Genomic DNA, 27518 nt, shown 5'->3' on the forward strand with positions numbered 1-27518 from the left:
ATAGTGGTAATAGTGGTCCGTCTTGGAGGAGGAAGAACTGGCGATGATGATAATGATGATGATGATGATGATGGTGTTGGTGGGTGGAATGGTGGTAGTAGTGGTCCGTCTTGGTGGAGGAGGAAGAACTGGCGATGATGATGATGATGATGATGATGATGGTGTTGGTGGGTGGAATAGTGGTAATAGTGGTCCGTCTTGGTGGAGGAGGAAGAACTGGCGATGATGATAATGATGATGATGATGATGGTGTTGGTGGGTGGAATAGTGGTCCGTCTTGGTGGAGGAGGAAGAACTGGCGATGATGATAATGATGATGATGATGGTGGTGTTGGTGGGTGGAATGGTGGTAGTAGTGGTCCGTCTTGGAGGAGGAGGAAGAACTGGCGATAATGATGATGATGATGGTGTTTGTGGTTGGAATAGTGGTAGTAGTGGTCCGTCTTGGAGGAGGAGGAAAAGGTGGCGATAATGATGATAATGATGGTGTTTGTGGTTGGAATAGTAATAGTAGTGGTCCGTCTTGCTGGAGGAGGAAGAGGTGCCGATGATAATGATGATGATGATGATGGTGTTGGTGGTTGGAATGGTGGTAGTAGTGGTCCGTCTTGGAGGAGGAGGAAGAACTGGCGATAATGATGATGATGATGGTGTTTGTGGTTGGAATAGTGGTAGTAGTGTCAGTCTTGTAGGAGGAGGAAGAGGTGGCAATAATGATGATGATGATGGTGGTGTTGGTGGTTGGAATGGTGGTAGTAGTGGTCCATCTTGCTGGAGGAGAAAGAACTGGCGATGATGATAATGATGATGATGATGATGGTGTTGGTGGTAGGAATGCTGGTAGTGGTGGTTCCACGAGGTCGAAGAGGAAGGGGTGACAATAATGATGATGTTGATGGCAATGATTAACAATAGTAAACAAAATAACTATCTCTTTCTTGACGATGAATTTCGTCTTGATCATTTGTTGATAAATCTCCTCAGTTTAAGAGAGCGAGTTTCATAATTTTTGGTCATAGTTCTTGGAACGCAGGATTTCAATCGATTTTCCTACAAATTTGCAGATTGTTGACCATTATCTCATCTCAAAAACCTCAAAAATCTCAGCTTTTTTGATATCTTGTCTCGTTTTAAAGTTATTGAATAATTTATGCTAAAAGAAGTAAAAATCACGTTGACTTTGGAAACAAATAATCCGCAACCAACGCGTTCATCGAAAATCTGAAACCTTCAGTGCACCCACTCTCTGTAAAATGTCATATAATCACATCTTGACTAGTTGGAAAGACATCATTTTAAGTATATGCAATCACATGAACCTTTTATTCCACCACATTCGACCCTATTCTCTAACTTATAAAAACAGCGAATGACTACAAAATGTAATTAATCCAATTTGAAACCGAGAAAAATGCATAATTGTCTGTAGAAAAAGAATTACCTGGCAGCATCTATAACTCCCTCATCATAAAGTCGATCTAAAAACGTATTCCATCTTAGAAAGATTGTATAATAACCTTTGATAGCCTAGCTTAGTCTGATTTGTCACGTAGTCTCCTTTTTTTAAATTTTCTTTTACAAAATGGATAACAATAATGCGAGAATCAGATTATGTTTTCATTTTGTGGCAAAAATTGGCTCAGTCAATAGTCAAAAACGGAGGTTAGGGAAGCACCAAAAATAGTGGTCGTGCCATTCTGGTCAGAACACAAATAGTACCCTCAAAAATAGTTCTAAGGCATATTTTTCTTTCTCCTTTCAGTCATTACTTTTATCTCTCCCACCAAAGGGGACACCTGCATAATATGAAGGACTCAAGGGGAATAAGATGAATCTTTAAGTACTCGTCTTCCTAAGTTTCTAGTATTTTGCAAGAGTTAAGGTTTTTATTTTGCTTCCGTTGGCGTAATAGTATAGATAAAGTGATAAAGATAATCTATAAATTGAACTAAAGATTAAGCTCTTGAGGCAAAGAGGAAAAAGATCAATAAAATAAAGTAGAGCAGTTAAATAACTTAAACTCAGTTCAAGCTCTTGGTAAAAATAAGTTTTCCGGCTTTTTTAATCTGCTTACTCGTTTTCTTGCGGAAAGTTAGCGAATGAAATGATGATAAAAAATTGTATTTTCCTTCAATTTTAGGGATTAACTCTTTGAGTAACATTGCAATACCGCCGAATATACAACGGGTTTCCTAAATTGACTGTATTTTCAGTGGCGTGGAATAAATGAAACTCTCAAAAGAACTGCTTGTGCCCATTGCTGTTAATAATTTGACGAAAAGAAGAGGTGTCGTTGCCGAATAGGTGGGGCATGAGAACACGATCAGCAGCACTGAGTGGCACAGTGAAGCGGGCATGCGTTCAAAATCAGGGTGCACCAGCTGATCGCCTTTGTTGTGGGGAAAATTCATATGAAACGGAAAAAGAATTGCTCATTGAAAAAAAAAATTACAAAAGGAAGTATAAAACGATCGTGAGAATGGTCTCACTCTAGCTTTGCTTTACTTTTTGGTGGTCAATGTTTACTGGCTAAAAATTTATAAGAAATAGAAAAAGAATTGTACATTGAAAAAAACAAAACAAAAAAACTTAGAAACGAAGTATAAAACGATCGTGAGATTGGTCTTACTCTAGCTTTGCTTTACTTTTTGGCGGTCAATGTTTACTGGCCAAAAATTCATAAGAAATGAAAAAAGGTTGCACATTGAAAAAAAGTTTTAAAACGAAGTATAAGACGAAAGCGAGATTGGTCTTACTCTAGCTTTGCTCTACTTTTTGGCGATCACTTTTTACTGGCCAAAAACATGCAAACATGAATGGTGTAACTAAAGTTTTGACTTTAACTCTAGTTAGTACTCTAAGGACTTTGCACTTAAAATATGTAAAGCGAAAAACGTAACGGTAATTTGGCACTAACGTTGATCAAAATAGAGAAGGCAATGCTAAGAGTTGAGAGCTGAAAGATGCGCGAAAAAAGAAAGAAAATGAGCAATTTAAAAACCGTTCCCTCTCTTGTTTACGAGTTAATACTAAGCCACATATGATGGCCGACTAAACACAAAAATCCTAAATATATCTTGCCTTTTTAAATTTTTTCCGATTCGGTATTCTAAAAATCGTGCGTTCTGATTGGCTGTTGGTGCAAGAGGTATTTTCTGGTGACAATTCTGCCCGGCTACTTACGTCAATCGAGCTCATGCGCATGGGATAACGGATTGCTAAACAGTAAAACAATTGTAAAACAAGTAGAAAAGTAAATGGGAAAAAAGTTCTTTACCGTCCAAAAGTTGGTCCGGCTAGGGAACAATGTGTTATATGCAAGACATCAGGCACAGCCAGTTTTTCCCTATTCGGACCTTCTCTAAGGAGGTTAAGCTCTATTTATTATCAATAACCCCTCAGTAACTAAAAAAAAATTCGGAGCTTTTTATGAAGAAGAAGATGACAAAAATATTTGAAATCATCGCAAAATCTTTATCGGAGAAATCAGTGTGCAGTGAGTTGTATCTAAAATATCACAACTTTCAATAATTTCGCTAGATTACCGAATTCTTCGTTTGCAATAGACGCCATAGCCGCCATGTTGGAAGAATTTGACAAAAGATTTTTCAATGAATTCTTTTGTTATATCTTCCAACATGGCAGACATCCCTTTTGTTATTGTGCTCTCTTGGGATCGATTGCAAACCAAGAATATTTTAGAATGATCCCACGGTATGTAGGTCAAGCAAGTTTGATGACAATATTTATCAATAAAACAATGTGATAGGGTTAAGATAGATGAACCAATGTTTGCTGATAAACGAATGACAAGGAAAACATATGAGGAAGCGTAAGATAATTAGGCGATACAAATGATTTACCAAAACAAAATGTTTCATTTTGAGTGTTAGTACTAATGTTTTTTTTATAATATGCTATGATACTAGTAAAATTGACGCTGCTTTTTGTGGTATGTCCTTTTATTTGCTACGATATGACGTCAACAGTTCGTCAAAATGTTATGTACACGAGGCGTGGCCTAGTGCGTACATAACTAATTTTGCCGACAAATTGTTGAAGTCATATCGTAAAAAAACATAAATTTGTGGTTTTTTTACTACAAGAAAGAAAAACGAAAAACAAACAAACTGAAGGCAAAAGTTTGAAAGAAAAACGTAATTTGTTGGTATCTTCTCTTATTTACAACGGCTCTCGACCAATCAGAAAGCGAGACAATTGACATTTGTAGTAAAGGTGTGTAGTCTACTAAAACCAAGGTAAAGTATCGATTTATTTTAGAAACCAGTTATAGATAGCGCTGCAAATCAAGACGAAATCATGGACACTCAGATTGCTCCGAATTCGTTATTCAATGAATCAGATTCGATAACTTCAAACATATACTTATCTCAAACGTTAGGAAGTATTATCAAATCTAAGATAAAGACTGACTTTAGCTTGTTAAAGTCTGGTAGTGGTATCTGTTATTGTATGAGACACAAACCTTCACAGAAGGTTACGAAAAATGTTGGTTTACATAAATGTTTTTTTAAGAGATGCTCTATGGAATTCGAAATTCCTTTACTAATGTAATCCTAAGGAAGTTCGATCTTGATTACAAGGTATTGCGACTAAACTAAATACTTGGCACAAAACACTCGCGATGGATGTATGTACTATGATGTATAGATCTACTCATGATAAACTAACCTAACTAGCGAATATTATTCGGAGCAGTCATAAATGCGTAGCTATAAACACTCTGCTCAAAGCATTCGAGATGGATGGATTATTGAAATTGGTCAACTAACATTCTATATATACTCTAACCTAACTATATAGTAGTACGATATCTTAGTATTCGAGATGTATGTCAGTACAAACTAACTAGGATTCTATAATATATGCAATAATCAGTTAAGGAAATGTGAAAATTGTTGATCACAACGTACATTTTTGCATATCTCATACACTACCTATATATTTTATGAAAGCAAACAAAAAATCCTTAATTTTCTATAAATTCCAATAAATGAAGCGTAGAAGTGCGAACCACATAACCTTTTTTTGAGTCAACACCATCGCCTGATAAAGACCGTAACAGATTGCAGTCGAAACTTCACAATCTTTCTGACCCTCAATCGTGAGACAAATGAATAAGTATCATTTATTATGGTATCCTTCTCTGATAGTTCGAAAAACTGAATCATACCTTGTATTCCTGTGACGGTCTTCCCAAGGCGTCCGCTGTTGTATGACTGAAGCTGACAAGTTGCACGCACCCAAATACAGTGAACAAGTTGTTTAGACATCGTTAATTCTTGTTGCATCTTATAGCTTCGTTTTGTTTAGATTAGCAGCTCCAACTGACGCACAATACTAGGACGTAGATTATAAGTGCACTCCATGGGTACGATCTGAAATAATGACAGAAATGGAAGACACATAACTTCTTAGTTTGTCTTACGATGGCATCAGGGGGTATCCAGGATTTCCCCTGGGGGAGTGGTCTATCCCATTAACTAATAAAATAGACCCTCCTTCCCAAGATACTTGCAATATAAAATAATTCAACTGCCAAAGAAAGGGGGGATCACATGAAGGCATCTTATCCCCCCCCCCTCCCCCTTCCCTCATTTGTTGTGTCGCGTCGAATCAGAGGTAATATTAGTCCTATCATGAGCCTAGTCTATCAAACATTTTGTTTAGGTTAACCCTTTTGGGATAGACAGTCCACCCCTCCCCCTTCCCTCATTTGTTGTGTCGCGTCGAATCAGAGGTAATATTAGAGTCCTATTATTAGCCTAGGTTATCAAACATTTTGTTTAGGTTAACCCTTTTGGGATAGACAGATTATAGATAGAAAGTACAAGAACGTTCTATAGTTTTTATCAAGAAGTTTATCGAACAACAACAGCTCTTGTTTTCGATGACAAGAACAAACGATAAGATAAACTGAGCCTGTCATTTATGCTTGACAATCAGATAAAATGTTTAACAGCATTAACTTCATGAAGGAGGCCATTAAGGGACAAAACATGCTTCGAGATCAAACATTTCAAATATATTGCTATTAATTAATGAATACTGAATATTTTGAATGTTTGAACGGACACATCAAAAGAATATTGCTGTTGTAGACCTCATGCCAAAAGATAAACGCCTATTTTGATAAGATGACATAAGGTCAAAACGTTTAACAGTAATCGATTGCCCGATTTTCTTATATAAAACTATTCGTCCCTTCAAGAGCCATGCAGTTTATCTAAATTTATTTTATTTTGTCCAGTCAATCATATTTCCGTTTATTTCTATTTTTATCTATAGAGGGCTATATCATACTATTAATAGCATTCATTCTCACCAAACATGCATAAGTGGCCAAAAATAACTCCTCATATCAAACCTCAATAGAAATTGAAACGAAAATAACGACAAATCGGTCGCATTCAACGAATTGCGCAATTAGGTTAACTTATTGCGCAATTCTTTGTATGGGGCCTTCATTATTTTCACTCATGATTTCAAGTGCTTCACCACGAAATGCTTGGTTGAACATATCCTCTTGAACATATCCTCAGATAATTTGGTTAATAGTATGGCTAGCGCTCGTAATCTTATTACAGTTAACTGACATTCGGCCAAAAATGTATTAGTTAACTGAAAATTGGGTACCCTCTTTGGCACCTTCGTCTGTCATATATATTGCCTTGACAAATAGTCAACTAATCTCCAATTGTGTTTTAATTTCATTTTGATTCGAGTGAATCCCTAGTACTGCATAAATAGATATATTAAGATCTCTTAGCACTTGTCGTACGGGTGGCAATATGGCTGGTACTTCAGTTAAAGTATTTAGAAACCCGCTACAGTGAGAAATAATTAGGGAACAATCCCATAAAAGCTCTTTGTTTGAACATCAATGTTGAAGGCAGGCAGGATATTTTTGGCTTGTCCTTTTTGAGCTGTTGAAGTCCTAAAGACTTTAGAAACCCGCTACAGTGAGAAAAAATTAGGCCAATAATCCTCAAAAAGCTATTGTTTGAACATAATGTTAAAGGAAGGTAGGATTTTTTTGCTTGTCCTTTTTGAGCTGTTGAAGTCCTAAAGACTTTAGAAACCTGCTACAGTGAGAAAAAATTAGGCCAATAATCCTCAAAAAGCTATTGTTTGAACATAATGTTAAAAGAAGGTAGGATTTTTTTGCTTGTCGTTTTTGAGCTGTTTAAGTTCTCTCGGTTCAGGCATACTTTTTGAACTATATGCAATGTTTAATATAAAGATAAATCGTAGGTAAACTAGTATATCTGGAAGAAATTGTTGTTTTTAAAGGTGTTTTAGTGGAAAGTTGAATAAAGCGTGTGTTAGCAGGTGGATTGATATAATAGATCAGAAAAAGTAATTCGTAAATGGAAAAATGAAAAGAGAGAAATAAGGAGGATCCGTAAAAAAAAGCATGTTAAAAGATACCGTAGGTGCTTTTAAAGCCAATGAAAACCCGACCATCAATGGTCTTCAGGAATTACAGGATATTTATTTGGTATAGCGATGCGCTTTTTTAGGACGATCATGGTAATCTTACAATGCTTACTTAATGGTATTTTTGGGGCCTGTAGTGTTTGCTCTTTCTATTACATTCATTGTTATCAGGCACGTGCTTCAGGGAAGGAAGAAAGACAAGATGAAATAAGCAGATGAAACAACCCAAAGCAAAGGAAGTTAAATATTTCAAAGCAAACTCACAAGAGCCAGCTTACAATTCCTGGAGAACTGAAGAAGACTCTTAATGATACTGAAGTTGATGAACCTCGAATTTGTAAAACTTTTTATTGTTTGTTCATTTTGTAACAAGTTTCTGCAGTCCGAAGATTTATCGGATTAGTTCCCTTTTGACGCTCACCTTAATTGGAAAATCTAAAGAAACCAAACTGTGAGACCATTTATGTCGATGGGATTTAAGCAATTTTCAGTTGAGTGAAACTTGTCTTCTAAACTTACTATTAATCATTTGATTATTAGAAAGCAATTGAGAAATGTTTAAGTTTCAATTTAGCTAGCTTATAGGTAAATTTTACTTTTGTTTCATTAGTTTGCAAAATGAATTCCAATCAAAACCTTTTTTAAAGACATTGCCAGTAAAATGTCGCTATGTTAAATCTCAGTTCAAATCCTGTGACTACCATGCTTAAAGCAAAAAGGCCATTCGAGTGTTCTCTCAGAACTGTGCGAGTAAGACAAAGCCGTTCAAGACAAGACTTTAACGCAAACAAAGCCATAGAGTATTTGACATGTGTTTATTCAGTCTTTGGATAATGGATCTATTCAATGTTCGTTAGTTTGGAGAAAGGATTACAAGAACCTAGCGAGTTAGTTGAGAGAACAGATGTCCTGCTAGAAGCGCGCCGATTCGGTATTTTAACGGTAGAACTCAAGGACAACCAAAGACAACACTGAACAAAAAAAATATCTACTTTGGAGTTGTTAAGAAGCGTGCTTTTCGTCCACGATAAAAAGAGATTTACGTCGCCAATTGCAAGGTGCTCAATGATAAAAACCCTTTATATGGAGCTACATAGAATATAGTTTAAAAAAAGCTATTCTACAGATATACAACCTAAACGAAAAAGATGTCAGAAAGTTTTGAATAGCACGCATCTAAAACGCAATTTTATAAACAAATATACATTTATTTAAAAACTAAGAAACTACACCTTTTGCTGTTCATTAACCGCAAAGGAATATTCATTCAAGCGAAAAAGCATTATCATTAGCGCGAAGAGGCACACAATAACGCGAACGGAGTTTCAAGAGCGCGATGGAACATTCATTAAGGAATTTAGCATAACATTGGACAATCATGAATATGTTTGTGCAGGTTCATTAGCGTTTTCGAAGTTTCATTAGCGCCTTTGTGCAATCAATAGACAAAACCACACATTCAATAACGGTTTTTGGACATTCATTAGCGCAATACATTATTACTTTACTTTTTACACGGGAATTGTAGGATTTTAGCTTTCTTTACATTTTTTACAACCCATGAATATAATGGGAGACAGAGGAGAAGCTAGAAGGCAAGGCATTCCACTCGGAGAGCTAAGAAAAAGATTGCTTCTTAGAGCGACTACAAGAAACATAAATGTTATCACGCAACAAAAATGCATGCAGTGGTACAACCACATGCAAACCTATCTTCTCGGATGTATGAATAGAGAAGCAATTCAAGGATAAATACACTTCTTTCTTCAATACCTAACGCCATGTTTTCTTTGTAAAGAACGATTATATTCATGGGTTGTAAAAAATGTAAAGAAAGCTAAAATCCTACAATTCCCGTGTAAAAAGTAAAGTAATAATGTATTGCGCTAATGAATGTCCAAAAACCGTTATTGAATGTGTGGTTTTGTCTATTGATTGCACAAAGGCGCTAATGAAACTTCGAAAACGCTAATGAACCTGCACAAACATATTCATGATTGTCCAATGTTATGCTAAATTCCTTAATGAATGTTCCATCGCGCTCTTGAAACTCCGTTCGCGTTATTGTGTGCCTCTTCGCGCTAATGATAATGCTTTTTCGCTTGAATGAATATTCCTTTGCGGTTAATGAACAGCAAAAGGTGTAATAAGACTATCGATACGAAACATTAACGATATAAATATCTAATAAATTGACTTTGTTAAATATCAACCGTTTTAATGTTGTATATATGTATATACATATTAATACTCTGTTTCCTCTCTTGCAACATACTAGACTCTGCCCTTAAGTTAAGCCCAACCGTGAAAGACTTTAAACGGACATTAAAACAACATCTTATTTCAGATTTTTTTAAACCTTAATGTAATTTAAATGTACAATTTATTTATCTATTTATTTATTTACTTTATTCTTTGATCTTTTCTTTTTGCTTCTTATATAATTATATATAGTATTATTTTAATTGTAATTAATTAGGCCCTTTATTCTGAAAAGCCTTATAGAGGACGAATAAAGTATGTATGTATGTATACTGCATCAACGTGAATAGTTTTGGCATAATTAGTAATTGAAACAGTTTTTTTACTTAAATATATTTTTTGAATAGTTACTTTATATTTTTATTCAATCAAATATATATCGAAGTTCATCAAAGAATCAGCCAGCGAAGTACACTATCAAAACCCTACGCCTGCAAACGTTATACTAAACTCAGTAATAAAATATCAGGTATTACTAAGCTGTCTATTCATTCGTTCATTCATTTACTTTATGCATGTCAATTCTGTAAGATGAAATTCCGGCAAAAACATCACTCAATTACTAGTAATAACCAATTTAGTGGAAAATGACGACGAGCTTTGTGTTGGTGACTAATTTTCTTCTCTGTTCAAAACTTTTCGGCAGGCTTTGCTAAGTAATCTTTGGGGGAAAAAGTGCCAAAAAGGGTAAAAGTATGGCTGCCTGAAACTCAATATTTTTTTCAGTAACAAGAATGGATCCACAGCTTAAGTCAAAGGCTTCGTTATGACCAAAGGCACAAATAGATGCACGAAAGCATGAGGACTAGATGGTTAAGCAATTATAATTATATTTCGCGTTTTTATTTCTTCTGATTTTAACACTCTGATCATTTCGCTGCAGGGCCTTTGAGTTTTTCTGCCAGCCTGGTGTATTCTTTGTTCAAAACTTGAAAAAAAAATTGATGGGCCATCTCTAATGCAGCACTACTGTCGTTTATCTCAAACATTAGCACAAAGTAAGTTGTAGTTAATGCCCTTCTGACTAATACCGTTGAATAAGATAACCAACACGAACTCAACCGAACTTCTTTAAAGCCTTGTTAAAATCGAGTAAGATAACTTTCAGGTAACGATCGACGAACGTAACCTAGTACAATAACGGTATTATGTTTCTTACTAGTTCATTTAAGATACATTATATATCAGACTCTTGTACAATAAAATCAAATCAAGTCCAAATCTTATAAACTGAACATAATTTCCAAAAAGGTTAAAATTCGGCTTCGTAAAAGCATCAATGTTCGCCCGCTATCCAATATCAAAACCCCTTGAAAGAGATTCGCACAAGGCTAAAATCGTATACAAAGTTTAATTTAACACACTCCATACTACGACGTTATTTAAAGCGAGACGTAAGACCAGTAAACCGTGTATAGCACCTGTATATGTAATCTTTTAGCGATACAACGTGTTATATATATAATGACCAGCACGTTTTCTCCGACCTTCATGCGATAATTTTCGTGCACAGACACGTAGAAAATGAGTTCTAATTGTTAATCATTAATCTAAAACGAAAACTTGGAATTGTTATTGATCAATATACCCTTTCAGTGGACAAAGCTTGAGGCCAGCTGAAGAAACATCTTCATTTGTAATGCTGGGTAACCTTCGTAATTAGCTGGGTTTCAGATAAGTGAAAACCACGATAATTAGGAGAATCTCGCCAGAATTAAGAGAAGAACATTCAGACAAGTAAAAAGAAACTAAGGTTTTGAAAAAAAAAGTTTATAATAGACTTGATAGTGTTTGTATAAGGAACATTTGAAATTCCATCTGAGTGCAGGGCTTTAACCATAAGTTAGAAAAATAATTAGGCCTTAAATTAATTTCGAAAAATCCTTTCTTTGCTATTATCATTTGATAAATTTAGGATGGCATGTATAACGTAGAAATTAAAGTTCAATGACAGTTACCGGTAAAAAATTTTTAAACCAAAATCTTCCTGCATTTAGCTTTAAAAAAAGTAGTTTGCTCTTGAGGCTTTAGACTTAATTTCAAATCGGTTTTTAAATCTTAATTGAAAATATGCTTATATTTCAGCCATGAGTCAAAGGTTTCGTTTATAAATTTGCAAGTTTGTTTAGAGGAAAAGTGAAAAAGACGGACAGACAAAACATAGGATTGACCCGGTATCACTCTCAAAGGCTTCCCATGATATCAATATCTTGAATACCGTGAGAATAAAAGTAAAGTAAAGTGCGTTATGTGTACGTTTGCAGCTACTTTGAAGACGAATCTGTGGGCACAACATAGCTGATGCTGTTCACTTCAGTTCATTTTGGTTCCAAATTGAGACGTAACTGTTATTTGAATGCTAATCTATTGTGGCACTCTGGAACAATCGTGAAATGAAAGTTCTCCTACCACAAAGAAAAAAAAAATTACTTTATTTCATAGACTAGACTCGATAATGTCTTTGAACGGAAACTGAAATTATTGAATATACAGAAAATGAAAATGTGGTTGAGTTTTAAACGTGAAAGTAGCAATGTTTTGGTTTTAATATTTAATGAAAATCTTTATAACTTGAGAAGCAACAAAGCTTGCGCTTTATCTATCTTTGATTCTTAAGGCAAACAAACTGTGTGGAAACTTTATACAGCCAAGCCAGACAAAACTGCTACTCGAGTAATCGTAAACCAACTAATTCAAATCATCCTTTTGAATTTTTTTTTTTTTTTTTCGTGAGAAATCAAAAACAGGAAGCTGGCCTTGGAATAACAACACGAAGCATTTGTTGTTCATCATATTTGTTTTGAGAAGACACAAGCAAGTTCGTACTTTTTTGCTTTTTGTAATGAACTAAAGACAGTGGCTTTTATTTGATGGTTGATTATTTCCTTGTCTTCTCAGCTTACTTGAACACTGGCTGACGCTCTTTGCCACGAAATACATTCCCTTCCAAACCAACAATACCGTGGGAAAATCCACCCGCGTATTGTTATTTTAATGGTGTTCCTTTATCTCGTGACCTCGAACAAAAAGTATCGGAAAGTTTTGTACACAAAGAGACACAAAAGCCATTTCTATAAACCCACACGTGGTGATCAAGTCTTGAGAAAGAAAAAATGTCGGTCAAGACTCAAATCCACTATCTAAGCGATTTCGTTTACGTTCAAATGGAATCAAGAAAGAAAGGAAGAAAAAAACGTTCAATGCGTTTCATTCGCTTTGTTTGCGTTCATTAATGGGAGTAAGTTGTTTAATCTTGTTAGGCGGAACAGTTCGTATCTTTTGAAAAAAAGACCGTTTTATTAACTCCAATTGGCGTATTTCTGAACTAATTAAGGACGTAGGGCTGTCTGAGTTCAGCCAATAAGGGAAAAGCAGTCTCACGCTCGTCACGCGCTGATGGGCTTTTTGGCGCTTTGTTTCTTTGAGATGTCGTGTGACTATACAATTGCAGCCAATCAGAGCTAGTCATTCCCACGGTCCAGGCTTTGTGGATTCTAATGCTGATTGTATGACCCTGTTAAGATGATTGTTTTTAACTAAGTGTTTACAAATATTTAAAATCGATGATTCAATGCTTAAGCATTTTTCCCACGGGAGAATTTGATATACACATTGGCCATACGGCTTTGGAATCATTTGTCAATTGGCACTGAACGCGAGAACACCTCGAAAGAAATGGCCACTATTAATGTTAAGAGTTCGGAAACCTTTCCTGAACCTCATGAGTTTGTGGGCAAAATGGCCAGTGATCGAAGAAAGGTGAGCTAAATACCATTTTGATTAAAATTATAATGATTTTTAAGCAATAATTTAGGAATTTCAAACTTGAAACTAAAAAAAAAAAAACTTAGAAACTTTTCTTGAAAGTGTTGTACAAGTAGTATTAGCTCTAGTAAACATTACTGTTAAATGAAGTAATGAATTTTTCTTTTAAATTTCAAATCCATGCATGCAATGTTACGAAAACTTTCACACATCTTCTGAAAATTAAGCACATTTTAAATAATACTAAATTATGCAAGAAGGTTGATGATTTTTTGATTTTTTATTCATTGCAGACCAAGAAGCCACTCATGGAGAAACTGCGACGAGACAGAATTAATTCTAGTCTAAACGAAATGAAAATATTGGTTTTGGAATCCTTGAATAAGGACGTAAGTAGAGAATGCATTGTTAACTTAACTGACAAAGTTCTAGAAAATGAGACGAGGATCTAGACGAATAGACTGAGACACAGACAGGTAGACAAGTCAAATCAACGAAGCAGTTTCTGGGGAACTCTTGTAGTTAAATCGATTTCATTTTCGATGAATAGACACATACATCTAGAAAAAAGAATATTAGTTTATATTCAAAAACTATCAAAAGAACATTATGGAAATAGTTATTCACCATCAAAATACCACCCTGCCGATGGGATGACGTCAGGACCTGCTAGGATTAAGATTTCCCATCAAAAATCCATTGTTTTGTTCTTCAGTGTTTCCTTCAAAATGATTGATATTTTGAGACAAGTTTTAAATTTACAGCTCGTAAATCAAGAGGATATTATTGTTGGTATCCATCAAAACATCAGTTATAAAAAGACTCGTTCTATAGAAACAACAACACCTATGGTTTAACCAGCTTAATTGGCCATTCTTCGGTCCAGTAATTAAGAATTGTGCTTTGATTTTTGTTTAGGTTTCGCGATATTCAAAAATGGAAAAAGCTGATATTCTTGAGATGACAGTAAAGTTCTTGAGGGACATCAATAGACAGGAACGAACGAAACGAGGTAAGCCGACTTTTGATTATCCCCCCCCTTTTTTCCCACAAACTAGAAAAATCGAAATTATGCAAATTATGTGTAGGGGTTTGTTGTCATTTGTGCAAAGGATAAGGTCATGCAAAGAAAGTGTACGAGGCATTGAAAAAGGCAACTAACATATTCATAATCAGGATTTTTTCCGCGTTCTTTGGTCTCGGTCGCACACTGTGATAACGCGGTAGGAGAGGGGCTTGGGGACAGACAATTCCGGAGCAAATCAAACCCTTTTTTTTCCCAGTGTGAATTTTTTTTTGTTTCTGTTTTCTGCATTTAAAGAAATTTGTGCGCTTGGGTAAATGCTCGAATCAGGACTGAAGACCTTATCAAATAGCAACAATTCCTACTTTTATAGTAAAAGAAAGTTTTTGTATTTTTTTCCAGGTCCTATGTCATGGGCAGAGTATAGAGCTGGTTACAACCAATGCGCCATAGAATTGATGCGACATGCAACACCCATCTCACCTGGTGATATGCAGATGCATGGCAAGGTTTTTGCACATGTTCCAGGTGGTTTCCACGGCAACACGCACGTCAGCACTCAGCCTCCTACTTTTATTCTTCCAAATCCAACCACTGCTCTACCTACGTCACCAGTTAGAATAAACACACCAAAGATTCCGACTGTCGTATGGGTGCCTATACCGTCGCCCCCGCCTTCACCATCCAACAAAGCATCACTAACGAACGCACCTTCTACGACAACCAACAAAGCAATCGCCCATGAAAAATTGCAAAGTGTTTACGAGACACTCACTGAAACGAAAAACTTAGTCAACACGAAACCCACAGCAAGTGATAGACAAATAATACCTAACCCCCCTATGTGGAGGCCATGGTGAACTGACTTGCGATTGGATGCATCACGCATCTTTGAATTGGATTTTCATAATTGTTCGAATTCCTGAACTGTACATATTTGTTTACACTAAGTGGATTTTTGGCATCAATGCGTGAAACAAGAAAATTTGTTGTGCAGCTAAACTTGGAGCTCACGTCAGCGATGATAGTTATTTACAATTACTTAGCGCATGGGATAGAAATTTGGGTAAATAGTATTTCTAAGGGGAAAAATGTAAAAAGAATAAATTCAATTTATTCTCAAATGACGCTAACAAAATTGCGTCGAAAAATAACTTGCTTAATTTTTAAGGCAACTGAATTTGTACATAGGGGTAAATTTCTTCCAAGGGTATTGAATTTTGCATGAATTGAAATGTTTGTTCCAATGTCTTAGAAATCAGAAAATAAAGATAGGGTATATATAAAAAATAATATTGAGTTTTAAATGGCCAACGAAAATAATGCACGTCTTTTCCTTGGACTTTATGGACATGAACGTCCAATTTACTCAGCGTATTTGAATTATACATGAACGTTTATGCATCAAATATTGAAACCTAAATTGAAATTGTAGTAACATAATGTTGATCGGACTATTGATGTAAGGATTTTTGGGTGATCCCAATTCTAAACCACTGAAATTATAATCAAATTCCACAGATGACAACGCCTCGATTAATCTGTATTCCTGCTGTGAAATAAAAAAAATTCAAAACAATTTTGCTTTCTTGGCTGGAGCTCAAAACATTTCTCAAGCTTAGTCAGCCGTTAGCAGCGGACCAGTTACCTTCTGATCATTCTCGTTCAATGTCAGTAGTTATTTGAAGCCCTGTTCATTTATTAAGAAATTCAAGCACCCACAAAAAAAATAAGGACCACGACGCCATCACGAGTTTCCAAACCGGCTATAGAAGCTCATAAAACAATTTAGACTTGCTATCTATGTCAATAATTATCAGACAAATTATAGCAAAAATTAATTAAAACTATTTTTTCAAGTTATATTTAATGTGATATTATGATAGATGAACTGAATATTGTTAAATGATATTTGTCAGTTACTACGTAATTCGTTCAAGTTAAAAGTGATGACTTATGAAAGTTAAAAATGCAGAGTCACTCAGTATTTCAATCTGTTATTAATTTTATCTTGTTCAACTTTCATATTCTTCTTTAAAAGTACCTCAAACCTTACAACGTTTAAAAACCCTATTCTAAAGTCGTCACTCATTTTCCGAGAAACAGTTATATCTTAAAATGTATACAGTCTAGTTAACTTCATTTCCAAAACTAATCAGTTTGAACATAGTTAATAGAGGGGAAGAAGGCCAAAGCATCCCAACTTCCTGTATTTCTCGCATTTGACTTTCTTCTTATGATATAAAGTAAGTTTATTTTTCCATAATAAAAATTTACACTTTTGTCGACATATATACATTATATTCTTTCTTCTATCTTGCTTTTTCAGACAGATACATAATTCGAGCCGTAAAAAATAAATGAACAGAATTAAAATATTACAAGTCATTAGGGGAAATTACATCATAAATTGAGTTCATTGTACATAATAACAAATCATATAAATAAAACATAAATCATTGATTGACTATAAACTTTTAATAAATACTATAAAAATCAGTCGTTTTCACCACGGTCTCCACAGTGGAAGTGTATATTGACCACTATCAAACTGGTCCATCTCTAATTCCCTTTGTTGGCTCATCAAAACGTCATTATTGTAAATCTGATTTTCTTTGAAGTACTCAGCCATATAAGTATCTTTCACAAAGCACTCCATCCCAGGTAAACGAACACGGCTCTGATTTTCCAAGCTTGTATTTTGCCTTTTCTCCAAGCTTACGGGTAATAATAATTTCTTGATATCTGAGGGTTGAGTAGAAAAGACATTAAACTTCTTCTCAGTCAATGGGGATCGCATTTTTAAAGTCTCGTCGAATTTCCCCAACGACTGGCTAGAAAAGCAAGAACTTATCTTGTCGCAAGTAGGTGAGTTACTTCCCTGCCTCTTGGTCGTAATGGGTTGAAGTAAATCGTTATTAAAACTAGACGAAGGTATTAGTGCATAATCAGCAGGAATTGAAGATGAAGCGTGGTTCTTTGTCGTTGCCATAGTATTGTATAGTAGGTAAGGCTCAGGGACTTCAGGTTGGACAAGACCGATCATTACAGACCTAAAACTCTCAGAATCAATATCAGGAGTGTTTGATTGTCGGCGTGAGGTATTATTAATTGTAGCTTTGTCTGGTGGTGAGGTCAATAGAGATGCTTGATGATTTCCCTGAGGTGGTCCAAGGCTTCCATCTAATAAATCAAAGTAATAAAAAATGTCTTAACAAACAATTTTTGCCAGTGAAAGAGTTTACTATTAATACAAATAAAATAACCCAAGTCAGTATTTTAAATAAATGTATTAATTAGACAATTAATCATTTAAGTGCCAATCGTTCATTGAAATTTCTGCAAAGTCAGCAGGCAGCAGAAGAATGAATCAAAAGTTTGTTAGATACAAGAAAATTGCCCTCATTTTTTCATCATGTTTGTGAAGAAGCTTTAGTAAGCCAGGGCCGTAGCCACCGGTACGGTTGGTCCGGTTTCAACCGGAACAACTCTCGGTGAAAAAGTATAAGAAAAATATTTTTAAAATGTAAGAAAAACTCAAAAACCTCGAAAACCTAGACTGCGCTGCACGCAGGCTACGAAAACCGGACCAATCACAAATTTGTAGCTACGGCCCTGTGACTGCTGTGAGCTGAGCTTAAAAGATTTACTGGCCTTAATTAAAACCTACAATAGTAGGACCCTGAATTAAAGATCATAAAAAGGAAATATGGGGCTTTAGTGGAGTTAAGTCCAATCACAAAAAAACTTTTTATGAAAATAATATTAGCGCTCTCCCTTGACCTTGATTAGAGCTTTTCAACTGCTTTCCTGCCTTTAATTCTCTTTAATGCGCACAAAAAAATTTTCCGGATTTTTATGTTTTTCTCCCCAACAATCAAGTTCAAATATACATTTCAATTGATAAACTGGGAGTGGGAGACGATTAGTTTCATAAGTCCCCTAGCTCGGCTGTCTGACTTAAATCCTAACATTGCGGTTGTGGTTATGTATAATACTGCCAATGAAGATTGTAATGACGAGAATAGCACTAAGGGGTCAATATTTGAGTAAGCGTGTCCACTGAGGCTGAAAGTGTTCTCAAGCACTGAGGAGGTATTCGCCAACCACATGTAGAATACAAACAGTGGTAGCATCTTTATTTATATTGTAATCAGTGATATGATGTGCAGTTCCGTAGCACGTAGTATTAATATAGAGATCACAGCACAAGGCATTAAGCATGAGAAGGATATATTAATGGGAACACATTAGCTAACGAAGTGGGCAGATTCAGCTGAATCGAATGAATTGCGGGAATCCCATCAGACTTTTAATACGGGCAAACACCGTCGTCACTAATCATCCAAACAGTTTTGAAATTTGCCATATCATTGACCCCTTAATCAAAACATGATTGAATGGAAGATCAAAAAAAAAAAAAAAAAAAAAAAAAAAAAAGGAAAGAAAGAAAGAAAAAAGGAAAAAAAAAGTAAGATGTAACAAATTCCCTCCCCGGTCTTATATGCTGTTTTTCAACCAATAAAGTTTTTACCTCTAGATTCCTGTTTCGCTGTTTGTATACATTTAATGTACTTCACCGCCATGTCTAGGATGTCAGCTTTCTCCATTTTTGCATATTGCAGCACCTAATTAAATAACATGAAACATTATTGAGCATCTCGAACTACATCAGGATATTGGTTACTCATTCTTCCAAACTCTAGTACCCTACTGGACCCTAGGTTATAGAATACCCGTCCACTCTAAAAATGCACACGCGGTCCGAGGTTCGCAGTCAATAACCACAGGTTTCCCATACAGCTATTTCAAAAAACGTTGTCGGCCCGAAACCTCAGATTAGACTGAACAGAATTTTTGTGCTTTTATGTTTCCTGGATAAGATACGAAAAAAACAAATTTCTAACTCAAATTTCAATCTAAAAGGAAACTATGTTGTAAGACTGTGAATACATTACATTTTGCACGTCTTACTCGATGTCAGATTTCAAATTTTAGATATCCGACCGACGTTTTTGAAATAGGTGTATACCGTCACAACTTGGGATTTATTGCCGTTTCTATTATGATGGTACAGAAATAATAGTACAGACATGTGACTACGTATACAAGGTAAATAATTATAACCTACATCTTTGTCCATAGCGCTGAGGACAAGAACTTTTAGTTCATGTAGGCTGTTGTTGATTCGTTCTCGTCGAATCTTTTCTGTAATAGGCTTCAGTTGCTGAAATGAGAGACATGATGAATGTTGATATTTGGCTGTGAATCAGGTATAAACAAATCTGAAGAATTACCCCTCGATGCTCGTATTGTCTATTTTATTACGATGACGATGCAGAAGTGATTCTACAAAATAATGATTACAAATACATGATATATAAATGGTAATTCGTGATTAACATGCTATAATAGTCCCATTGAATCATAAAGTACTTACAACAAAGAAGTAATCAGGTCCTAAATGCTTATAAATGATATAAAAGAACGGTAACAATATGAACGTGTGTTCCTCGTGAGTCAACGATTGTTCGAGAATATCAGATGACCTCATGTCACCGTTTCCGGTGGCCTGATGTTAATGTTATTATGAGTGTCAAGTGACCGTAGACTCTTCATCCCCCCCCCCCCCCCCCCCCCCCAAGACTGGGAGTCCATAAGGCATTGTGGATGAGCAGGCTGAGTGCTGGATCCAGTTGCCAGATTCAGGCTCGTACCGTTTGGGTGGGCCACAGTTTCGTCGAGGGCGGTGAATTGGTGTCTGCTGATCTGGTTGATGTGGTGATGGTTCCGGGGATGGGTCGACACTTGGGGTCACGGGTGAGGCGGCCTCTTCGTCTGATGGTGCGTGAGCTTTGTTCTCCATGAGGGGGGGTGGATCTTGGTCTTGCTGAATTTCCTGGGGTGCTGCAGTGTTGTGTAACGGCTGAGCGGGTGGAATTGGTTTTGGTTCAGCTGACTCTTTGTCTTGTTGTCTGTGTGGGGAAGGCTCTGTGACGATTCGTGGTGTTGCAGGCGTGTATGCACGGAGGAAGCGACGGTTTCGTAGCGTTAGTCGTCCCGAGCCATCCACTTTTACCATGTACTGGTCATGTGTCCTTGTTTCGACTATAGTGCCAGAGCGGTCCCATTTGGTTGGGTGAGGTCCTTGTTGATTCTGAAGGAAGACCTTGTCGCCGACCGATAGTGGGCGTAGAGGCCGAGAGTGCGCTTTGAGAGATTCTGTTGATCGTGACATCCTGGTGCGCAGGGCCTCCTCCTTTGCTGTCCATGCCTCGCGCCAGAGTGGTCGAATATTAGGATTTGAGTACTTCTCCAATCGGTTGGCGAAGGATAGGGTGTCGCGTAGTGGACGTCCAAAGACAATTTCTGCTGGTGAGAGGCTGCAGTCTGGGTCGGGCGTATTTCGCAGCTGTAGCATGGCTTGCAGGAAGCGGTCATGGTTTAAGTTCCCAGATGGCCCTGTGTTAGACATCAAAAGACGTTTTGCGGTCTTGACGGCTACTTCCGCTCTGCCGTTGGACTGGGGAAAGTGAGCAGAGGAGAGGCGGTGCTGTATACCCCAGTGGCGCAGAAAGACTTCTGTGCATCCTGCTGTAAATTCCGGTCCCCCATCGCTAGAGATTTCTTCGGGTACTCCAAAGGTAGCGAAGAATGATCGAAGATGGCGGATCAGACCATTGGCACCTGCGAGGTTGGTGCTGGAAGGTGAGCCAAATATCTCCACCCAACCTGACAGGCGATCTCCCACCACAAGGTAGTGTTGGCCTCCGTAGGTGAAGAAGTCTGCGAACACTGCTTCAAATGGGGTTGAGGGCGGTTGTGATAGTATGGGCGGTGGTGACGCCTGTGAGGGTGCGTTTCTATTACAATCCACGCATCTGTCTCTGGTTGACTTTATGTCCTTTGTCATTCCGGGCCAGTAGACGATCATGCGGGCGCGTTGTTCCATAGTCGAGGTACCCTGGTGTGCTGCGTGGAGATGCTGTAAGACTTGTGGGCGAAGGGATGTGGGGATCACAACCCGGTCCTGGTACATGAGAACACCATGTTTCACATAGAGGGACTCGCGCAGTGGCCAGAAGGCTGCAAGCTCAGGATCGGTTTGATAGGACGCTTGATGACCTTGCTCGATGATGTTGAGCAGGCGGCTGAGTGACGAGTCGGTGGCCGTGTGTTGTGCTATGTGCGCCCATGAGATCATGCCAAGTTGTATTGCTTCACTGCGGATTGAGGCCATCAACATCGACTCTTGTTTGTCTGGTGAGCTGTATGATCCCGATGGCGATGGGTGTCGTGAGGTTGCGTCGGCTGCGTGGTTTAGCTTGCCTGGTAGATGCACAATGTCAAAGCGCCATGGGAGCGTTCGCTGTTTGAGTCTGAAGAGCCGCGAGTTAGTTATCTCGTCGAGCGTGCGGTCGCCAAGGATTTTGGTCAGTGGCCTGTGGTCAGTTACTACCACGAGGTTGTCACATCCCTGTGTAAAGTAGCGGGTCTGCTCGAGGCCCCATGCGACAGCGAGGGCTTCACCTTCGATGGCTGCATAGCGTTGCTCTGCAGGGGATAGGAAGCGTGATCCCGCTAGGGTGATCCTCCATCCTCCTGGGCAGCAGTCGGGTATTCCGGACGGGCAGTCGCAATGTTGCTGGAGTAGGAAGTACCCAATCCCACGTTTGGACCAGTCAGGACGCAGGCATGTACGACGCTGTATGTCGAATATCTCGACCCCTTTGCGGATGGCATCGACTATGGCCTGTTTGGAGGCTTGGAAGGCGTCCTCAAGTTCTGTAGACCATGAGAACTTGCACCGAGGGCTGAGGAATGGCTTGAATGGGGACATTGTGTCACGTAGTTGTGCATAATTGGCTACTTGGTTCACGAGCCCAAACCAGCTCCTGATGTCTGTAGTAGAAGAGGGCGAGGGAAAGTCCCGAATGGCGTCCAGGTACTTCGGTAGCGGCTCGATGGTAGAGTCAGAGATCCTGAAGCCTGCAAAGTCAACGCATTTGCTGGCGAATTGGAACTTGTCTGGGTTCAATACGACTCCGGTTTGGCTCAGATGTGAAAGCAAGTCGATGGTCCGCCACCAGTGCTGCTCCAAGGTAGCATCGTGGTGTATCAAGTCATCGACACAGCGTTCCTTGCGGTCGAAGCTAGAGAGGATGGCATCGAAGCGACGGTTGTATCCGTCACCAGATGAGAGGAATCCCTGTGGTGCTCTCGTGTAGCGCCAGCGCCCAAAGGGTGTGATGAACGTTGTTAGATGGCGGTCAGATTGCCGTAGAGGGACACTGTGGTAGCCATTCCAGGCATCGGTGACCGTTTTCCAACTGTCCTTGGGTACCCGGCGTGCAAGGTGGAAGGGCGATTCGGTAGCAAATGTTTCACGTTGGCAGAATTTATTCAGTGGTGACAGGTCGACAGTGCGGCGAGGTGAACCATCATGTTTTCTAGTGACGACCATTCTGTGGCACCATGTGACAGGCTCGCCATATGGCACTCTTTCGATGACACCGAGAGCTTCGTCGCGAATGAGGTCGTCGTACACCTGTTGCTGCCAGTGGATGGGTATAGTAGCTGCGGTGTGGCAGGCCTTTGGAGTTGCGTTGGGGTCAACGTGAATCTCTATTGCTGGTCCTTCCATACGTGGCAAGGTTTGGTGAGGGCATGTGTTGAAAGTGGATGAGGCATATCTGTCCAAGAGCCAAGCTTTCATCTTTCCATTGTTTTCAGGTGTGCATGGGAACGGCAGTTCCGACGGTCGGCTGGGGGCTGTTGCTCTACGAGGGCATGAGCATGCGTCATCTGAGGCGTGGCTGGCTGCGTCTGTGTTTTGGCTCGTGGATTTTACATGTGAGCTGCGGGCACTTGCTGGGAAATCTTGTGGCAAGATTGCTAGGTTGAATAGCGTTTCACATGATAGATACATGGTGTTCACTGCGCTGCTGACGTATACCATAGAGCGGCATGTTACCTCTCTTCCGGTGCTATTCCTGCTGGTAAGTTTGGCAAAGAAAGCACCCTCTATGGGGATCGGTGAACGGTTGGCTGCCGATAGACTGAGGCTGACGGGGGTTAGCATGTCCCGCGAGAATCCGCTGGCCAGGAAGTCTGTTAGGGACCATAGGTCTGACTGTGCTCCGGTATCGGCGACGGCTGATACTTCAGCTTGAGGTGTGTACGTACTCCCTTGACTGCTGCTGGTATCGGTTGCTGGGGAATCGGCGTTGATCTTGATGCTGATCGTGGGATGAGCTTGGAGGCGTGCCCGGCGCCATTCACCCTTTGAGAAGATATGATGGTCGAGTGCAATCGGCGCGTGGTTGTCGGTGGAACTGTGTGTCGTCCTTCGCCGTTTCCTTTGTCGACGCTTTGGTCGTGTAGGGCGGACTGGATGTTGATGGAGTGCCGCCATCTGAGAGAACTGTTCGGGGTCTTGGCTGGCGTGGACTGCGGATGTCGAGGCTGAGGGCGTTCCTCGCGTGCGTTTGCTGCGGCGACGGTTTCGATAGCAGGTGATGCAGACCTGATGGGGCTTGGTGTTCCAGCCCCTTGCTCCTACCGTGTATATTGTGAACCTTTGTTGGCAGTCCGGACATGTAGCCTCTTTACACTGGTCTGTGGGAGATGGTACCGGTGGTGGAGTTGTGGCCGGGGTGTCAGTTCGTGGGTTCTGTTGGCGACGGAACGACGACATGGCTGATAGGCTAGATGACGGTAACGCATTGCGGGCCTTTTCTTTGCTCTCGACGAGTGAGATTACCTCGTTCACTGGTGTTTGGATAATTTTTTTGGTTCCCAGGATCTCGCGGCGTATATCTGGGTCGGCGATCCCATTTAGGAGGACGTCACGTGACATGTGAGGCGTGTAATCGACGTCTTTTCCACATTCGCATTTTGAGGAGAATTCGCATGTTTCTGCCTTTCCTCTGACTCTGGCGGCAAAGGAGCGAAATGGTTCGTCGCGCTCTTGTCGAAGCTGAAGTAGTTCAGTTCTCAATACGCCGGTTGCCACAGGAATGACTGCTAGGGAGCGCATCGTGTCTAGTAACTGCTCCAAAGTGCCAGAGGTGGCGGTTGGATTCGTTTTGAGGATGTTATCTCCCAATTGGGGACCTGCGCACTGGAACAGCTGGGCCGGTGCTGTGGCCTCGTTGATGGCTGAGCCAGTGCGGAAGACGTTCCATCTTCTCACAAAAATGTTCCATTCTTCTGTCGATATGCCGACATCAATTTTTGGTCGATCAAGGGACGGGGCACGTACGCTTGGCGTGGGCGCTGGTACAGCGGCCGTCGCTTGATTGGTTTGATGTGCTAGGTTGTGGTTCTTTAGTATGGCGATGACCAATTCTTCTGAGCCATCGGCCGTTTTGAAGTCACACGACGGGACAGAGCAACTTATTATGACCATAGTTACTATTTTGGTTTTGTTAAATCACTTCTGCATGAAGAATTACCCCTCGATGCTCGTATTGTCTATTTTATTACGATGACGATGCAGAAGTGATTCTACAAAATAATGATTACAAATACATGATATATAAATGGTAATTCGTGATTAACATGCTATAATAGTCCCATTGAATCATAAAGTACTTACAACAAAGAAGTAATCAGGTCCTAAATGCTTATAAATGATATAAAAGAACGGTAACAATATGAACGTGTGTTCCTCGTGAGTCAACGATTGTTCGAGAATATCAGATGACCTCATGTCACCGTTTCCGGTGGCCTGATGTTAATGTTATTATGAGTGTCAAGTGACCGTAGACTCTTCAAAATCTTTGTAAGATGCACCTTAGCAACGAATTAACGTAGAAATTGAGATTGGACCATTATGTTCTTGAGTACCTCAAGTATTTAAATTTACTAAAACAAGTCGTTGACAAAAGAGCTACAACGATTCAAGCCGTTCTTTCAGCAAGTTGTAAAACTGGTCTTTGTAGAATCAAGGAATTCCTAGTATTTATAAATACACGTTTGATAGTCATCAAAATTTGCAAATCTTAAAACTTGAGTTTAATCAATGAATAAGTAATGTCTGTTAACTAAACGAATACTGTGGTAAATGCTAATTTATGATTTAGTTTCCGTAAGTGTGAAGGATCAAGTAAATGACTTCATAAAATAAAATTAAAACGACTGGGTAATCAGAACACAAGTGCTACAAACGAATATACTAACCCTACGCTTGATATCTTGAGTCACATGTAAATGAAGTTTGTTCCGTTGTGATCTTTCCGTTCTCTTTTCCTTCCCCATAGTTTCAAGCAGACAACACCAAGTGCGGTGTTTTAGATTCCTGACTACAGGAGGCACAATTCAATGGGTTTCTTCATTCTTTTTGCATTGATATATTGACTGTTATTGATCACTATAACCTCAGTTGGTTATTAAAACATTTAATGTAACTATTAGCTGACACACTCGTGGGATACCGGCTTCGTGATTGGTGTTTCTTGTGTACATACTTCTGACTAATGAATGGCAATTGTCAATGGAAAAAGGCGCGCGACCCATTCAAAACCTCGCTCTTCGATTGGCTCCATGGACAAAAGTCTTGTGCCAACTAATAAAGAATTCGAAGGTTCAAAGACGGAATTTAATTTACAGTATATTATTATTCTATTAAAAGTTTAAAAAGTCCATTGAAAAGCAAAACTAATTAAAAATTGCCCACAAGTTCTCAAGAAGAGGCCTTGTGTATCAGAGATAAAGTAATATTTGATTTGATTTTGAGCCCCCGGGCTAGATGGTATGCTTGACCAGCTTGTGTTTGTTAGCAGTTCTGAAACAAACGTAGGAACGTGTGTTTAAAGGAAGGGATCACAGCAGGTAGTTTGAATCAACACTTTTGTTTCTATTGTGCAGCTTTACACAACGACCCATGGACACGCTGTTCTACGAATGCGAAAACAATAGACTTCGAAATATTCCCACGGTATGAAAACCCGAGAATGAATACATTAATAAGTATAAGTTCCAGGACCTGCTTCAACGTATCCTAAAAGGAAGCTGGTAGAAATTGTTATTCTCTTTATAACCTGTGTGTTAATAGGAGTTAAAAGGGGGTTTTACAATTTCATGACAGAAGACTAGTGTGAATGTTTAGCAAACAAGATGTTGGTTCAAAAAGATCAAAATATGGTTCGGGTGGATTACGCGACCTTAATGTGCAATTAACATGGCTCTTCCAATAAACTTTTGATTCTGCTTTCTGCTTTTTAACTAAAGAGACAAGTCTTCGCAATTTAAATAATATAATCTATATCTAGAAATAGTAGGTTTATTTTTAAACATTAATTTTGAAGCATGAATCATTATGCTGACCAGAGTATTCAATCAGATCCTCGACACGGTTGACGATTTGCCCATTAAACCAAAACATTTGGTTATCACGGAAAATTTTACTGCAGGCAGCTGAGGTGAGCTGAGTTGCCCTTCCTGTACACATGGCATGTGGTGTTATAAATTTTTATACTTAAAAGTATAATGCAGTCTATACGTCTTCTACTCAACTGTGTATTATATGACCAATCGAATTTCCGGTACCGAAATAATGCATGATAAATCATTTTGGACATGACAATCATGGTCATGATGGCTATGACGATGATGACGATGATGTTGTTGATGACGATGATGATGATGCATGAAATCATGTCCAAAGGCCAATGAGCATTACCAACTAACTCACGTCTCGGGGGTTTTTTTTACCAGTAAATTCATTTCATCGCCCTCGGTTTAGTGAATCAATACGTTACAGGCAAAACAACAACGAGAATATCAAGAGATAACTAGCTAAAAACTAGTGTGAGCTGCGTCGGTGTTTCTAATAAAACAGTAATTATAAAAGGGTAAATTTAACAACGTGAAAACTGACGTTTCGGACGCTATTCCTTCGTCGGAGTAAAAGAGAAAGAGGTGGTAGAAAGGAGTGTTTATATACTAAGAACAAGACAAAACGAGAATATCAGTCGACAGCTCCGTGAGTACATGCTGGTCT

The 27518-nt window shown here is 38.8% G+C and overlaps 4 protein-coding genes across 5 annotated transcripts in view; 1 reads left to right on the forward strand and 3 right to left on the reverse strand.

Annotated features, from left to right (window-relative positions):
• LOC116304931 (histamine H2 receptor) overlaps positions 1-27518 on the reverse strand; it is a 109061-nt gene that overhangs the window by 33026 nt on the left and 48517 nt on the right. Inside the window, exon 6 of the mRNA XM_089036080.1 lies at positions 5195-5399. The gene's annotated coding sequence lies outside the window, so the exon portion shown is untranslated. The remainder of the gene's footprint in view (positions 1-5194; positions 5400-27518) is intronic.
• LOC116304935 (uncharacterized) lies at positions 13245-16091 on the forward strand. The gene is made up of 4 exons (XM_031714735.2): positions 13245-13482; positions 13782-13877; positions 14407-14500; positions 14915-16091. Exons 1-4 carry the CDS (start codon positions 13399-13401, stop codon positions 15370-15372), a joined length of 732 nt encoding a protein of 243 aa, XP_031570595.1. The 5' UTR covers positions 13245-13398; the 3' UTR covers positions 15373-16091.
• Positions 16840-25830, reverse strand: LOC116304934 (uncharacterized). 2 transcript variants are annotated; one of them, XM_089034973.1, is made up of 4 exons: positions 25697-25830; positions 19644-19739; positions 19047-19140; positions 16840-17695 (listed from the first exon to the last, which is right to left on the reverse strand). In XM_089034973.1, exons 1-4 carry the CDS (start codon positions 25772-25774, stop codon positions 17019-17021), a joined length of 945 nt encoding a protein of 314 aa, XP_088891099.1. In that variant the 5' UTR covers positions 25775-25830; the 3' UTR covers positions 16840-17018. The 2 variants fall into 2 exon arrangements, with proteins under 2 accessions (XP_088891099.1, XP_088891098.1); XM_089034972.1 differs by lacking the exon at positions 25697-25830 and adding an exon at positions 19953-20133 and having other exon boundaries at positions 16846-17695.
• On the reverse strand, positions 20109-25309 carry LOC148908796 (uncharacterized). The gene is made up of 2 exons (XM_089035240.1): positions 25113-25309; positions 20109-25021 (listed from the first exon to the last, which is right to left on the reverse strand). The coding sequence occupies exon 2, from the start codon at positions 24921-24923 to the stop codon at positions 20109-20111; it is 4815 nt and encodes a 1604-aa protein (XP_088891366.1). The 5' UTR covers positions 24924-25021; positions 25113-25309.

This window comes from Actinia tenebrosa, unplaced genomic scaffold, assembly GCF_029948245.1.
Source record: "Actinia tenebrosa isolate PJP-AT-01 unplaced genomic scaffold, QUT_ActTen_1.0 PGA_scaffold3__52_contigs__length_22856419, whole genome shotgun sequence".
In the NCBI taxonomy this organism is placed as follows: Eukaryota; Metazoa; Cnidaria; class Anthozoa; order Actiniaria; family Actiniidae; genus Actinia; species Actinia tenebrosa.

Coding starts and splice junctions, on each gene's coding strand:
- LOC148908796 (XM_089035240.1), bottom strand. CDS start 24,923: ATGGTCATAATAAGTTGCTCTGTCCCGTCGTGTGACTTCAAAACGGCC.
- LOC116304935 (XM_031714735.2), top strand. CDS start 13,399: ATGGCCACTATTAATGTTAAGAGTTCGGAAACCTTTCCTGAACCTCAT. Junction 13,483..13,781: donor TGGCCAGTGATCGAAGAAAG/GTGAGCTAAATA, acceptor TATTCATTGCAG/ACCAAGAAGCCACTCATGGA. Junction 13,878..14,406: donor TGGAATCCTTGAATAAGGAC/GTAAGTAGAGAA, acceptor ATTTTTGTTTAG/GTTTCGCGATATTCAAAAAT.
- LOC116304934 (XM_089034972.1), bottom strand. CDS start 20,066: ATGAGGTCATCTGATATTCTCGAACAATCGTTGACTCACGAGGAACAC. Junction 19,740..19,952: donor GACCTGATTACTTCTTTGTT/GTAAGTACTTTA, acceptor CTCTCATTTCAG/CAACTGAAGCCTATTACAGA. Junction 19,141..19,643: donor TCAGCGCTATGGACAAAGAT/GTAGGTTATAAT, acceptor TTATTTAATTAG/GTGCTGCAATATGCAAAAAT.